The sequence below is a fragment of the chloroplast genome of Solanum lycopersicum, assembly GCF_036512215.1.
Source record: "Solanum lycopersicum chloroplast, complete genome".
NCBI classification, from domain to species: domain Eukaryota; kingdom Viridiplantae; phylum Streptophyta; class Magnoliopsida; order Solanales; family Solanaceae; genus Solanum; species Solanum lycopersicum.
Genome location: NC_007898.3, coordinates 115,001 through 127,500, shown reverse-complemented (window position 1 = coordinate 127,500; position 12,500 = coordinate 115,001). Strand labels below are relative to the sequence as shown.

General features: G+C 32.4%; 10 protein-coding genes and 1 non-coding gene across 11 annotated transcripts in view; 9 read left to right on the top strand and 2 right to left on the bottom strand. All coding sequences in view use genetic code 11, as the record gives it.

Moving 5' to 3' along the window:
- ycf1 (hypothetical chloroplast RF1) overlaps positions 1-2,207 on the top strand; it is a 5,676-nt gene extending 3,469 nt beyond the window's left edge. The window contains exon 1 of the mRNA in view: positions 1-2,207. This exon is cut by the window's left edge and continues 3,469 nt beyond it. Within this exon, the coding sequence (YP_008563147.1) occupies positions 1-2,207 (2,207 nt within the window).
- A 401-nt stretch (positions 2,208-2,608) lies between these two features.
- Positions 2,609-2,872, top strand: rps15 (ribosomal protein S15). The gene has a single exon. It carries the CDS (start codon positions 2,609-2,611, stop codon positions 2,870-2,872), a length of 264 nt encoding a protein of 87 aa, YP_008563146.1.
- A 111-nt stretch (positions 2,873-2,983) lies between these two features.
- Positions 2,984-4,165, top strand: ndhH (NADH-plastoquinone oxidoreductase subunit 7). The gene has a single exon. It carries the CDS (start codon positions 2,984-2,986, stop codon positions 4,163-4,165), a length of 1,182 nt encoding a protein of 393 aa, YP_008563145.1.
- Position 4,166: 1 nt separating this feature from the next.
- Positions 4,167-6,391, top strand: ndhA (NADH-plastoquinone oxidoreductase subunit 1). The gene is made up of 2 exons: positions 4,167-4,718; positions 5,852-6,391. The coding sequence occupies exons 1-2, from the start codon at positions 4,167-4,169 to the stop codon at positions 6,389-6,391; spliced, it is 1,092 nt and encodes a 363-aa protein (YP_008563144.1).
- An 84-nt stretch (positions 6,392-6,475) lies between these two features.
- On the top strand, positions 6,476-6,979 carry ndhI (NADH-plastoquinone oxidoreductase subunit I). Its single transcript has one exon. The coding sequence runs from the start codon at positions 6,476-6,478 to the stop codon at positions 6,977-6,979; it is 504 nt and encodes a 167-aa protein (YP_008563143.1).
- A 404-nt stretch (positions 6,980-7,383) lies between these two features.
- Positions 7,384-7,914, top strand: ndhG (NADH-plastoquinone oxidoreductase subunit 6). Its single transcript has one exon. It carries the CDS (start codon positions 7,384-7,386, stop codon positions 7,912-7,914), a length of 531 nt encoding a protein of 176 aa, YP_008563142.1.
- A 223-nt stretch (positions 7,915-8,137) lies between these two features.
- ndhE (NADH-plastoquinone oxidoreductase subunit 4L) lies at positions 8,138-8,443 on the top strand. Its single transcript has one exon. It carries the CDS (start codon positions 8,138-8,140, stop codon positions 8,441-8,443), a length of 306 nt encoding a protein of 101 aa, YP_008563141.1.
- Positions 8,444-8,694: 251 nt separating this feature from the next.
- Positions 8,695-8,940, top strand: psaC (photosystem I subunit VII). The gene has a single exon. It carries the CDS (start codon positions 8,695-8,697, stop codon positions 8,938-8,940), a length of 246 nt encoding a protein of 81 aa, YP_008563140.1.
- A 117-nt stretch (positions 8,941-9,057) lies between these two features.
- On the top strand, positions 9,058-10,560 carry ndhD (NADH-plastoquinone oxidoreductase subunit 4; the record flags this gene model as incomplete). The annotated part of the gene is made up of 1 exon: positions 9,058-10,560. A coding segment is annotated over one exon (1,503 nt), but the record flags the coding sequence as incomplete, so codon positions are not given.
- A 237-nt stretch (positions 10,561-10,797) lies between these two features.
- On the bottom strand, positions 10,798-11,739 carry ccsA (cytochrome c heme attachment protein). The gene has a single exon. The coding sequence runs from the start codon at positions 11,737-11,739 to the stop codon at positions 10,798-10,800; it is 942 nt and encodes a 313-aa protein (YP_008563138.1).
- A 103-nt stretch (positions 11,740-11,842) lies between these two features.
- On the bottom strand, positions 11,843-11,922 carry trnL-UAG. Its single transcript has one exon. It is a non-coding gene; the product is annotated as a tRNA-Leu (tRNA).
- Positions 11,923-12,500: the final 578 nt, after the last annotated feature.

Sequence of the window (12,500 nt, the reverse complement as noted above, 5' to 3'; positions counted from 1 at the left end):
CTAGAATTACTACACAACTCTTTCTTAAATCAACAAACAAATTGATTGAGAAATTCATCTCCAATAATGAAATAAATCAAGAAAAAATTAATAATCAAAAAAAAATTCACTTTATGTTTATTTCGACTATAAAAAAGTCACTTTATAATATTAGTAAGAAAAATTCACATATTTTGTGTGATTTATCCTACTTGTCACAAGCATATGTATTTTACAAATTATCACAAACCCAAGTTATTAATTTTTCTAAATTTAGATCTGTTCTTCAATATAACACAACGTCTTGTTTCCTTAAGACTAAAATAAAGGACTATTTTAAAACACTAGGAATATTTCATTCGGAATTAAAACATAAGAAACTTCAGAGTTATAGAATAAATCAATGGAAAAACTGGTTAAGATGGCATTATCAATACGATTTATCTCAGATTAGATGGTCTAGATTAATGCCAAAAAAATGGCGAACTAGGGTTAATCAAAGTTGTATGGCTCAAAATAAAAATAGAAACTTAAACAAATGGAATTCATATGAAAAAGACCAATTACTTCATTACAAAAAAGAAAATGATTCGGAACTCTATTCATTATCAAACGAAAAAGATAATTTTAAAAAATGTTATGGATATGGTCTTTTAGCATATAAATCGATTAATTATGAAAATAAAAGTGACTCATTTTTTTCTAGATTACCCTTTGAAGTTCAAGTAAAGAAGAACTTAGAAATTTCGTATAATTCCAACACGTCCAAACACAACTTTGTTGATATGCCCGGCAATCTTCATATCAATAATTATCTAAGAAAGGGCAATATTCTAGATAGAGAAAGAAATCTCGATAGAAAATATTTTGATTGGAAAATTATCCATTTTTCTCTTAGACAAAAAGGAGATATTGAAGCCTGGGTTAAGATCGATACCAACAGTAATCCAAATACTAAAATTGGTATTAATAATTATCAAATAATTGATAAAATTGAGAAAAAGGGGGTTTTTTATCTTACAACTCATCAAAATCCAGAAAAAACTCAAAAAAATTCGAAAAAATTCTTTTTTGATTGGATGGGAATGAATGAAAAAATATTTAATCGTCCCATATTGAATCTGGAATTTTGGTTCTTCCCAGAATTTGTACTACTTTATAATGTCTATAAAATAAAACCGTGGATTATACCAAGCAAATTCCTTCTTTTTAATTTGAATACAAATAAAAATGTTAGTCAAAATAAAAACCAAAACTTTTTTCTACCATCAAATAAAAAAATAAAAATAAAGAATCGAAGTCAAGAAGCAAAAGAACCCCCAAGTCAAAGAGAGCGTGGATCAGATATAGAAAACAAAGGAAATCTGAGCCCTGTTTTTTCAAAACATCAAACCGATCTTGAAAAAGATTACGTGGAATCAGACACAAAAAAGGGTAAAAATAAAAAACAATACAAAAGCAACACGGAAGCAGAACTAGATTTGTTCTTGAAACGTTATTTGCTTTTTCAATTGAGATGGAACGGTGCTTTGAATCAAAGAATGTTCGAAAATATCAAGGTATATTGTCTCCTGCTTCGACTGATAAATCCAACCAAAATTACTATATCGTCAATTCAAAGGAGAGAAATGAGTTTGGATATAATGCTGATTCAGGCAAATTTACCTCTTACAGACTTGATGAAGAAGGGGGTATTGATTATCGAACCTATTCGGTTGTCTGTAAAAGATAATGGACAATTTATTATGTATCAAACCATAGGTATTTCATTGATTCATAAAAGTAAACACCAAACTAATCAAAGATACCGAGAACAAAGATATGTTGATAAAAAGAATTTTGACGAATTCATTCTGCAACCTCAAACTCAAAGAATAAATACAGAAAAAACTCATTTTGGTTTGCTTGTTCCTGAAAATATTTTATGGTCTAGACGTCGTAGAGAGTTGAGAATTCGAAGTTTTTTTAATTCTTGGAATTGGAATGTCGTCGATAGAAATTCAGTATTTTGCAACGAAACCAATGTAAAAAACTGGAGTCAATTTTTGGGTGAACGGAAACCCCTTTATAAAGATAAAAATGAATTAATTAAATTTAAGTTCTTTTTTTGGCCTAATTATCGATTAGAAGATTTAGCTTGTATGAATCGTTATTGGTTTGATACCAATAATGGTAGCCGTTTCAGTATCTTAAGGATACATATGTATCCACGATTGAAAATTAATTGATAGTACTATATACCCTGTCTCGTATAGAGTATCTGAAAGCAAATAAATGCAAACATGCCTTGTTTTACATCTCATTCGAATCTAATTCGAGTAGACAATACTAAATCAATAAAATAAGGTATTGATTAGATCTAGAAATGAATCAACAGAATCTTCTTCATTTTAGGATTTTAGGTTTCAATTATTCGCTTTTGTGATTAAAAAAAACGTACCTACCGTCTTTTTGGATTCCTATCTGAATCAAATTTCAAATTTGATTAATTTATTGGAATTGCTAAAATTAGAGGTTCATAAAGAAATTAAGTCTATATACCACGTTTAAATTACTGGCATTATTATTACTGATCAATAAAATTCGAAAAAATCCATATCTGTAAAATAAAGAAAGGGGAAATTCATTTATGGTAAAAAATTCTGTCATTTCAGTTATTTCTCAAGAAGAAAAGAAAGGATCTGTTGAATTTCAAGTATTCAATTTCACCAATAAGATACGAAGACTTACTTCACATTTAGAATTGCACAAAAAAGACTATTTATCTCAGAGAGGTTTGAAGAAAATTTTGGGAAAACGTCAACGACTGCTAGCTTATTTGGCAAAAAAAAATAGAGTACGTTATAAAGAATTAATTAATCGGTTGGACATTCGAGAGACAAAAACTCGTTAATTTGATTAATTTGAAGAGTTATTTCATTTTCACTTATATGTTTCGATTAAATTTTGATGAATTTCTTTTCACTTTCAGTAATTCATGGAAGAATGAATCGTTAAAAAACTTATGACTGCACCAACTACAAGAAAAGACCTCATGATAGTCAATATGGGGCCTCAGCACCCATCAATGCACGGTGTTCTTCGACTCATCGTTACTCTAGATGGTGAAGATGTTGTCGACTGCGAACCAATATTAGGTTATTTACATAGAGGGATGGAGAAAATTGCGGAAAACCGAACAATTATACAATATTTGCCTTATGTAACACGTTGGGATTATTTAGCTACTATGTTCACAGAAGCAATAACCATAAATGGACCCGAACAATTAGGCAATATTCAAGTACCTAAAAGGGCTAGCTATATCAGAGTCATTATGTTGGAGTTGAGTCGGATAGCTTCTCATTTGTTATGGCTCGGTCCTTTTATGGCGGATATTGGTGCACAGACCCCTTTCTTCTATATTTTTAGAGAAAGAGAATTGATATATGACCTATTCGAAGCTGCCACCGGTATGCGAATGATGCATAATTATTTTAGGATTGGAGGAGTGGCTGCCGATCTACCCTATGGCTGGATAGATAAATGTTTGGATTTTTGCGATTATTTTTTAACAGGGGTTGCTGAGTATCAAAAACTTATTACTCGGAATCCTATTTTTTTAGAACGAGTTGAAGGCGTAGGCATTATTGGGAGAGACGAGGCATTAAATTGGGGTTTATCGGGACCAATGCTACGAGCTTCTGGAATAGAATGGGATCTTCGTAAAGTTGATCATTATGAGTCTTACGACGAATTTGATTGGCAGGTTCAATGGCAACGAGAAGGGGATTCATTAGCTCGTTATTTAGTACGAATCGGTGAAATGACAGAATCCATAAAGATTATTCAACAGGCTCTGGAAGGAATTCCAGGGGGGCCTTACGAAAATTTAGAAATGCGACGTTTTGACAGATTAAAAGATCCTGAATGGAATGATTTTGAATATCGGTTTATTAGTAAAAAGCCTTCTCCAACTTTTGAATTGTCGAAACAAGAACTTTATGTGAGAGTTGAAGCCCCAAAAGGAGAATTGGGGATTTTTCTGATAGGAGATCAGAGCGTTTTTCCTTGGAGATGGAAAATTCGCCCACCAGGTTTTATCAATTTGCAAATTCTTCCTCAGTTAGTTAAAAGAATGAAATTGGCTGATATTATGACAATACTAGGTAGCATAGATATCATTATGGGAGAAGTTGATCGTTGAAATGATAATTGATACAACAGAAATAGAGACTATCAATTCTTTTTCCAAATTGGAATCCTTAAAAGAAGTCTATGGGATCATATGGATGCTTGTCCCTATTGTGACTCTTGTATTAGGAATCACAATAGGTGTACTAGTAATTGTTTGGTTAGAAAGAGAAATATCTGCAGGAATACAACAACGTATTGGGCCTGAATATGCCGGCCCGTTAGGAATTCTTCAAGCTCTAGCAGATGGGACAAAACTACTTTTGAAAGAGAACCTTATTCCATCTACAGGAGATACTCGTTTATTCAGTATCGGACCATCCATAGCAGTAATATCTATCTTTCTAAGTTATTCAGTAATTCCTTTTGGTGATCACCTTGTTCTAGCCGATCTTAGTATTGGTGTTTTTTTTTGGATTGCCATTTCAAGTATTGCTCCCGTTGGACTTCTTATGTCGGGGTATGGATCAAATAATAAATATTCCTTTTTAGGTGGTCTACGGGCAGCTGCTCAATCAATTAGTTATGAAATACCATTAGCTCTATGTGTGTTATCAATATCTCTACGTGTGATTCGGTGAGACCTAAAATTTATCCAAATTCTTTTCTTTCTAGAAACAAGGATAAAAAGATTTGATTGATTATATATATTTTTTTTCTTCAGCATTTGAGTTGATGAACTAAATCAGATAGTTATATGAGTGAAAGAAAACGGCTTCTAAATTTGCAGTAAAAAAGTTGAGTCTCATTTCCTATGTACAAGAATCAAATGGTGAAAAAAGTAAACATAAGCAAGAGAGATTGTTTACCCCAAGATTCGTGAATTGTCATGATAGCTTGAAGCGGGTTCAAAAGACCAACTCTATGGAGTTTTTACTGTCTATTACCATAGATGGATTTCCACAACGGGAGGTTTTTGAAACAAAAAATGAGTGGATGGTTAGGAAGACTAAGATACACAAAGGATTAGTAATTGAGATTATGTAAGTTATCCAAGAGGATATTTCTGTACATAAAAGGAATTCAAATTGGGGCTTTACGTTCGTAGAAATGATCAAGAAGTACTCCCCATGATTCTGATCCAGAGTATGTTCCTATCCACTGAGTAAGTAACTAACTATCAAGAACGAAGTAATCTTTTACTTTGGTTAAAGACCCTTTTTCTGAGAAAGGAGAATAGGAATGAAATAAAAAAATCGAAATAGAAAGAAAAGAAGCTAATTGCAAAAGGAAAAAGGAGGGATGTCTTTTTTTGTTTTTATTCTTTCTTTCCTATAATTCAATTTTTATTTCTATTTAGAGAGATAAAATTTTTGTCATGATTCATGAACTAATGTACTCTCTAATTTTTTTCGTAATTGAAAATTCGAGGTTGAAATGTATATGTGATATTGCTATAAAGCACATTTTTTTATTTAATGATAAGGTTATTAATCAACAAAGAAAAATTAAAATTCTTAAAAGATGAGATAAATTCAGAAGCACTTATTTATTAGTTTTAAATATAGCAGACAGAATTCCATTGGTCTAATTTGGGACCTTAGAATAGATTTTGACTCTATCTGACAAACATATCAAGATAAAGAATAGGAAAGGGCCCTTAGATTTAGTTGTGACCTCTGAGGAGCCGTATGAGGTGAAAATCTCACGTACGGTTCTGTAATAGCGATGGGCACAGTGATGTTATCATCGACTATGATTATCTAACAGTTTAAGTACAGTTGATATAGTGGAAGCGCAGTCAAAATATGGTTTTTGGGGGTGGAATTTGTGGCGTCAACCCATCGGGTTTATCGTTTTTCTAATTTCTTCTCTCGCCGAGTGTGAAAGATTACCTTTTGATTTACCAGAAGCAGAAGAAGAATTAGTAGCAGGGTATCAAACCGAATATTCTGGTATCAAATTTGGTTTATTTTACATTGCTTCATATCTGAATCTACTAGTTTCTTCATTATTTGTAACAGTTCTTTACTTGGGAGGTTGGAATCTTTCTATTCCGTACATATTTGTTCCTGATATATTTGGCATAAATAAAGGAGGTAAAGTCTTTGGAACACTAATTGGTATCTTTATCACATTAGCCAAAACTTATTTGTTTTTGTTCATTCCCATTGCAACAAGATGGACTTTACCGAGGCTGAGAATGGACCAACTATTAAATCTTGGGTGGAAATTTCTTTTACCGATTTCTCTAGGTAATCTATTATTGACAACCTCGTCCCAACTTCTTTCACTGTAAAAGACCACAATATCCTAGATTCACGACTTGTCTCAAACAAGAGAAAGAAACAAGCATAAAATCTTTTTTATAGATATTCAACATATGCTCCCTATGATAACTGAATTCATAAATTATGGTCAACAAACAATACGAGCCGCCAGATATATCGGCCAAGGTTTCATGATTACCCTGTCCCACGCAAATCGTTTACCTGTAACTATTCAATACCCCTACGAAAAATTGATCACATCGGAACGTTTCCGAGGCCGAATACACTTTGAATTTGATAAATGCATTGCTTGTGAAGTATGTGTGCGTGTATGTCCTATAGATTTACCCGTTGTTGATTGGAAGTTGGAAACTGATATTCGAAAGAAACGATTGCTTAATTACAGTATTGATTTTGGAATCTGTATATTTTGTGGTAATTGCGTTGAGTATTGCCCAACAAATTGTTTATCAATGACCGAAGAATATGAACTTTCTACTTATGATCGTCACGAATTGAATTATAATCAAATCGCTTTGGGTCGCTTACCAATGTCAGTAATTGATGATTACACAATTCGAACAATTTCGAATTTACCTCAAATAAACAATGAATAAACCCTTAATTTGATTCAAAAAAATTACAAATTACGAAGGCTTAGTTCGGATCTAAAACAATGAGATTTTTGCTTGGGCAATTCAAACTAGTGGTTTCTTAATGAGACTCCTAGCTTAAGCTTAATTTAGATTGAAAACAAAACCGAGTTCAATATTATATATTATAATAGTAATGGTTTCAAAGTAGATAAATGATATCAAAAATAGATAGGTTTAAACTCCTCTTTCGACGAATAAAGAATGGATAGTGGTCCAATAAAATAAAAGCATCTACGTCAATTCATACCCATTAGACTTTCATTCAATTAACAATTTCAAAGTATCATAAAAAATAGAAAAACTGCTTTTTTCCTGGTCAGGTCAATAAAGTCATGAAATTCTTCGTTTTTGATTTTTTATAAAAAATGGATTTATCTGAACCAATACATGATTTTCTTTTAGTCTTTCTAGGATCGGGTCTTATATTAGGGGGTCTAGGAGTGGTATTACTTCCCAATCCAATTTATTCGGCCTTTTCCTTGGGATTGGTTCTTGTTTGTACATCGTTATTCTATATTCTATCTAACGCCTATTTTGTAGCTGCTGCGCAGCTACTTATTTACGTAGGAGCTATAAATGTTTTAATCATTTTTGCTGTGATGTTCATGAATGGCTCAGAATATTACAAGGATTTTCATCTTTGGACCGTAGGAGATGGAATTACTTCGATGGTTTGTATAAGTCTTTTTATTTCACTAATTACTACTATTTCAGATACGTCATGGTACGGGATTATTTGGACTACAAGATCAAACCAGATTATAGAGCAAGATTTTCTAAGTAATAGTCAACAAATTGGAATTCATTTATCAACAGATTTTTTTCTCCCATTTGAACTTATTTCCATAATCCTTTTAGTTGCTTTAATAGGTGCAATTGCTGTAGCTCGTCAATAAAAAATTTCTATTAAAACTTGGAATTCAAATAAAATTTTGTTCTGTCTTATCACATTAATTTTCCTTCAATTCTATTTGAATTCTAGCTGGATAAATAGAAAGACTTTAGGTCAATCTAGTAACAATATATTTCTTTGTTCCATACTTGTTATATACTAGTCAATTAAGTTAGTTGAATTGTTGTTCATATTGAAAGGAGTCGGGATTGATAAGGAGTTGTTTAATGATTCTCGAACATGTACTTGTTTTGAGTGCCTATTTATTTTCGATCGGTATCTATGGATTGATCACAAGTCGAAATATGGTTAGAGCCCTTATGTGTCTTGAACTTATATTGAATGCAGTTAATATCAATTTTGTAACATTTTCTGATTTTTTTGATAATCGTCAATTAAAGGGAGACATTTTCTCAATTTTTGTTATAGCTATTGCAGCCGCTGAAGCAGCCATTGGCCTGGCTATTGTTTCATCAATTTACCGTAACAGAAAATCAACTCGTATCAACCAATCAAATTTGTTGAATAATTAATATTAATCATCTAGATTCTAATATTGAGAAATCTATTTTAATTAGCATGTTTACTACGTAAAGTATGATCTTGTTTGCAAAACATAAGAAATCAAAGTATTTTGGCCTCTCTCATATCTCATAAACCAATCCAGAAAGGGGTTGATTAGAAAATTATGATAACTCATTGATTCATCTGGTATCTAAATATACGATTCGTTTCTAAGTTTACTAGATCGAAAATTTAGAACATTCAAAAACGTATAGGCCCAATGTCACATTCAGTAAAGATTTATGATACGTGTATAGGATGTACTCAATGTGTCCGAGCCTGCCCCACTGATGTATTAGAAATGATACCTTGGGACGGTTGTAAGGCTAAACAAATTGCTTCTGCTCCACGAACAGAGGACTGTGTTGGTTGTAAGAGATGTGAATCCGCCTGTCCAACAGATTTCTTGAGTGTCCGAGTTTATTTATGGCATGAAACAACTCGCAGTATGGGTCTAGCTTATTGATACGTTCGAGAAAACTCTACTTGAATCCATTTAATTTTTTTACCGACAAACCTGTGCTCGAAAATAAAAATATTTTGAGCACGGGTTTTTTTGGTCCAAGTGTATCTTGTCTTTACTACGAATTATTTTCCTTGGTTAACAATAATTGTCGTTTTTCCGATATTTGCGGGTTCTTTAATTTTCTTTCTTCCCCATAAAGGAAATAGGGTAATTAGGTGGTATACAATATGTATATGTATTTTAGAACTCCTTCTAACAACTTATGCATTTTGTTATCATTTCCAATCGGATGATCCATTAATCCAACTAGTAGAGGATTATAAATGGATCGATTTTTTTGATTTCCATTGGAGATTAGGAATAGATGGACTTTCTATAGGACCCATTTTATTAACAGGATTTATCACTACTTTAGCGACTTTAGCGGCTTGGCCAGTTACTCGAGATTCTAGATTATTCCATTTTCTCATGTTAGCAATGTACAGTGGTCAAATTGGATTATTTTCGTCTCGGGACCTTTTACTTTTTTTCATCATGTGGGAGTTAGAATTAATTCCTGTTTATCTACTTCTAGCCATGTGGGGAGGAAAGAAACGTCTGTACTCAGCTACAAAATTTATTTTGTACACGGCGGGGGGTTCCGTTTTTCTCTTAATGGGAGTTTTGGGTGTTGCTTTATATGGTTCTAATGAACCAACATTAAATTTTGAAACATCAGTTAATCAGTCATATCCTGTGGTTTTAGAAATAATCTTCTATATTGGATTTTTTATTGCTTTTGCTGTCAAATCGCCCATTATCCCCCTACACACATGGTTACCAGATACCCATGGAGAAGCACATTACAGTACTTGTATGCTTCTAGCCGGAATCTTATTAAAAATGGGAGCGTATGGATTAATTCGAATCAATATGGAATTATTACCTCATGCCCATTCTATATTTTCTCCTTGGTTGATGATAATAGGTACAATACAAATAATCTATGCAGCTTCAACATCTCTTGGCCAACGGAATTTAAAAAAAAGAATAGCCTATTCCTCTGTCTCTCATATGGGTTTCATAATTATAGGAATTAGTTCTCTAACCGATACGGGACTAAATGGAGCCCTTTTACAAATAATCTCTCATGGATTTATTGGTGCTGCACTTTTTTTCTTGGCGGGAACGACTTATGATAGAATCCGCCTTGTTTATCTTGACGAAATGGGCGGAATAGCTATTCCAATGCCAAAAATGTTCACGATGTTCAGTAGCTTTTCGATGGCTTCCCTTGCATTACCAGGTATGAGTGGTTTTGTTGCCGAATTGATAGTATTTTTTGGAATAATTACCGGCCAAAAATATCTTTTAATGCCAAAACTACTAATTACTTTTGTAATGGCAATTGGAATTATATTAACTCCTATTTATTCATTATCTATGCCACGCCAGATGTTCTATGGATACAAGTTATTTAACGCCCCGAAGGATTCTTTTTTTGATTCTGGACCGCGAGAGTTATTTCTTTCGATCTCCATCTTTTTACCCGTAATAGGTATTGGTATATACCCCGATTTCGTTCTTTCATTAGCAGTTGACAAGGTCGAAGTTATTCTATCTAATTTTTTTTATAGATAATTGGATGACTGAAATAAAAAAACCTATGTTTGTTTTTAAAAACATTCTTGGACAATGAAAAAAAGTCTTCTTTTTTTCTTCTCTTTTAACTTAAGAATTAAGTAAAAACAATGAAATTGAACTACATATGGTAGAAAACCGTGTGAATCATCAATACAATATTTGATTCACACGGTCCGCATGCTGGTTCATACAATGCGTCGCCCGCTCTTGTATTTGTAATAACTTGTCTTGAATTCAATTAAATGTTGATGGAAAAGAACCATAACTATGTAACCCTATTCCTAATAGATTGACCCCAAAATAGCATATCCAAATTATAAGAAAACCTATCGACGCTACAATTGCAGAATTTGGACCCCGCAAATTTCTATTTGTTCGAGTATGTAAATAAATGGCAAATACGATCCAAGTAATAAATGCCCAAGTTTCTTTTGGATCCCAATTCCAATAGGAACCCCACGCTTCATTAGCCCATACCGCTCCCGAAAGGATTCCTATGGTTAAAAAAGTAAATCCTAAACTAATAACCCGATAACTCCAATAATCCAATTGTTGAATCAATTGGGACCTGTAATAATTTTTAGTACAAAAAAACGAAGTATTTTCGACAACATTTTCACCCAAGAAAAATGACTCGTTTAAAAAAACATTGCTCTTAGAAAAAAGCTTTCTGTTTTTTCGAAATGTAATCACTAGAAGTGCTACTGATAATAACGATCCACATAAAAGGGCTGCATAGCCCAATATCATCATACTTACGTGCATTATTAACCACTCAGATTGAAGAGCAGGTACTAAGATTCCAGATTGGTGTATTTCAGTTAAAATACCTGAAGTAGCAAAGCCTTGGGTCAAAATAGCACTTGGTCCAGTTATTTTACTTAAAATTAAAACATTTTTTTTGAAATATGGAATTATATGAATAAGGGAGAAACTCCATGAAAGGAAAATTAATGATTCATATAAATCGCTTAGTGGGAAATGTCCTGAAGAAACCCAACGAGTAACTAATAATCCTGTTATACAGAAAAAAGTAACTATTATGCCCTTTTCTGACGAATCGTATAGTTTTACAATTTCATCGACTAAAAAGGTTATCAAATGAATTGTAATTACAATTGAAACGATCGAAAAGGAAATGTGAGTTAATATATGCTCTAAGGTTGAAAATATCATAAAAAATCTTAAAAAAGAAGAGTCCCTTAATTACATAATTCTAAAATGGAAATCGGGAATTGAATTCATTATAAGATCTATTTATCCTTTTTAGAAGATGGTATGCCGCCACTCGGACTCGAACCGAGATGCATTAGCACTGCTTCCTAAGAGCAGCGTGTCTACCGATTTCACCATAGCGGCTTGTCTTGAACTCATAATAGCCTATGAATAAGCAATCGTCGAGATTGAGTAAGCTATTTTAGTTTAGTAATGATTCAAATGGATCAATACCAATAAAAAGTTATTCAAATAGGAATTTGAGGTTGAAGGTTCATTATTTTTGATTTGAGTTTAGAGTCTTAGTTTTTTTTATTTAACCTGAGTCTTTCCTATATTTTCTGCTTTCCTCGAATTCAACTCTTGTAACTAAACCGTTCTATACTCAATTAAGGAATAGAGTTCAAAAAGTTTTTGTTTTCATTGTTTAAGCAGCAATTTCTTTTTTTTTTTTTTTCATAAATATAAAATAAAACAAAAAAGGGATTTTGACGACAAAATAGAAAGAAAAGAACCAATTTTGCATCGCTAAAAATTCACAATTAGTCATACAAAATTTCATTAAGCAATTTTCTCTATTGGGTTAAGGGCAAGATATACATGGCGGTCTATATAATAATTCAGAGAAAATTAAAAGTGAGAAAGTTCGAGAAAACAAAAAGGTTTCAAAATAGAATCAATTACTTTCAATGAGTTCTTAACTTTCACTAAAGATTTTTATA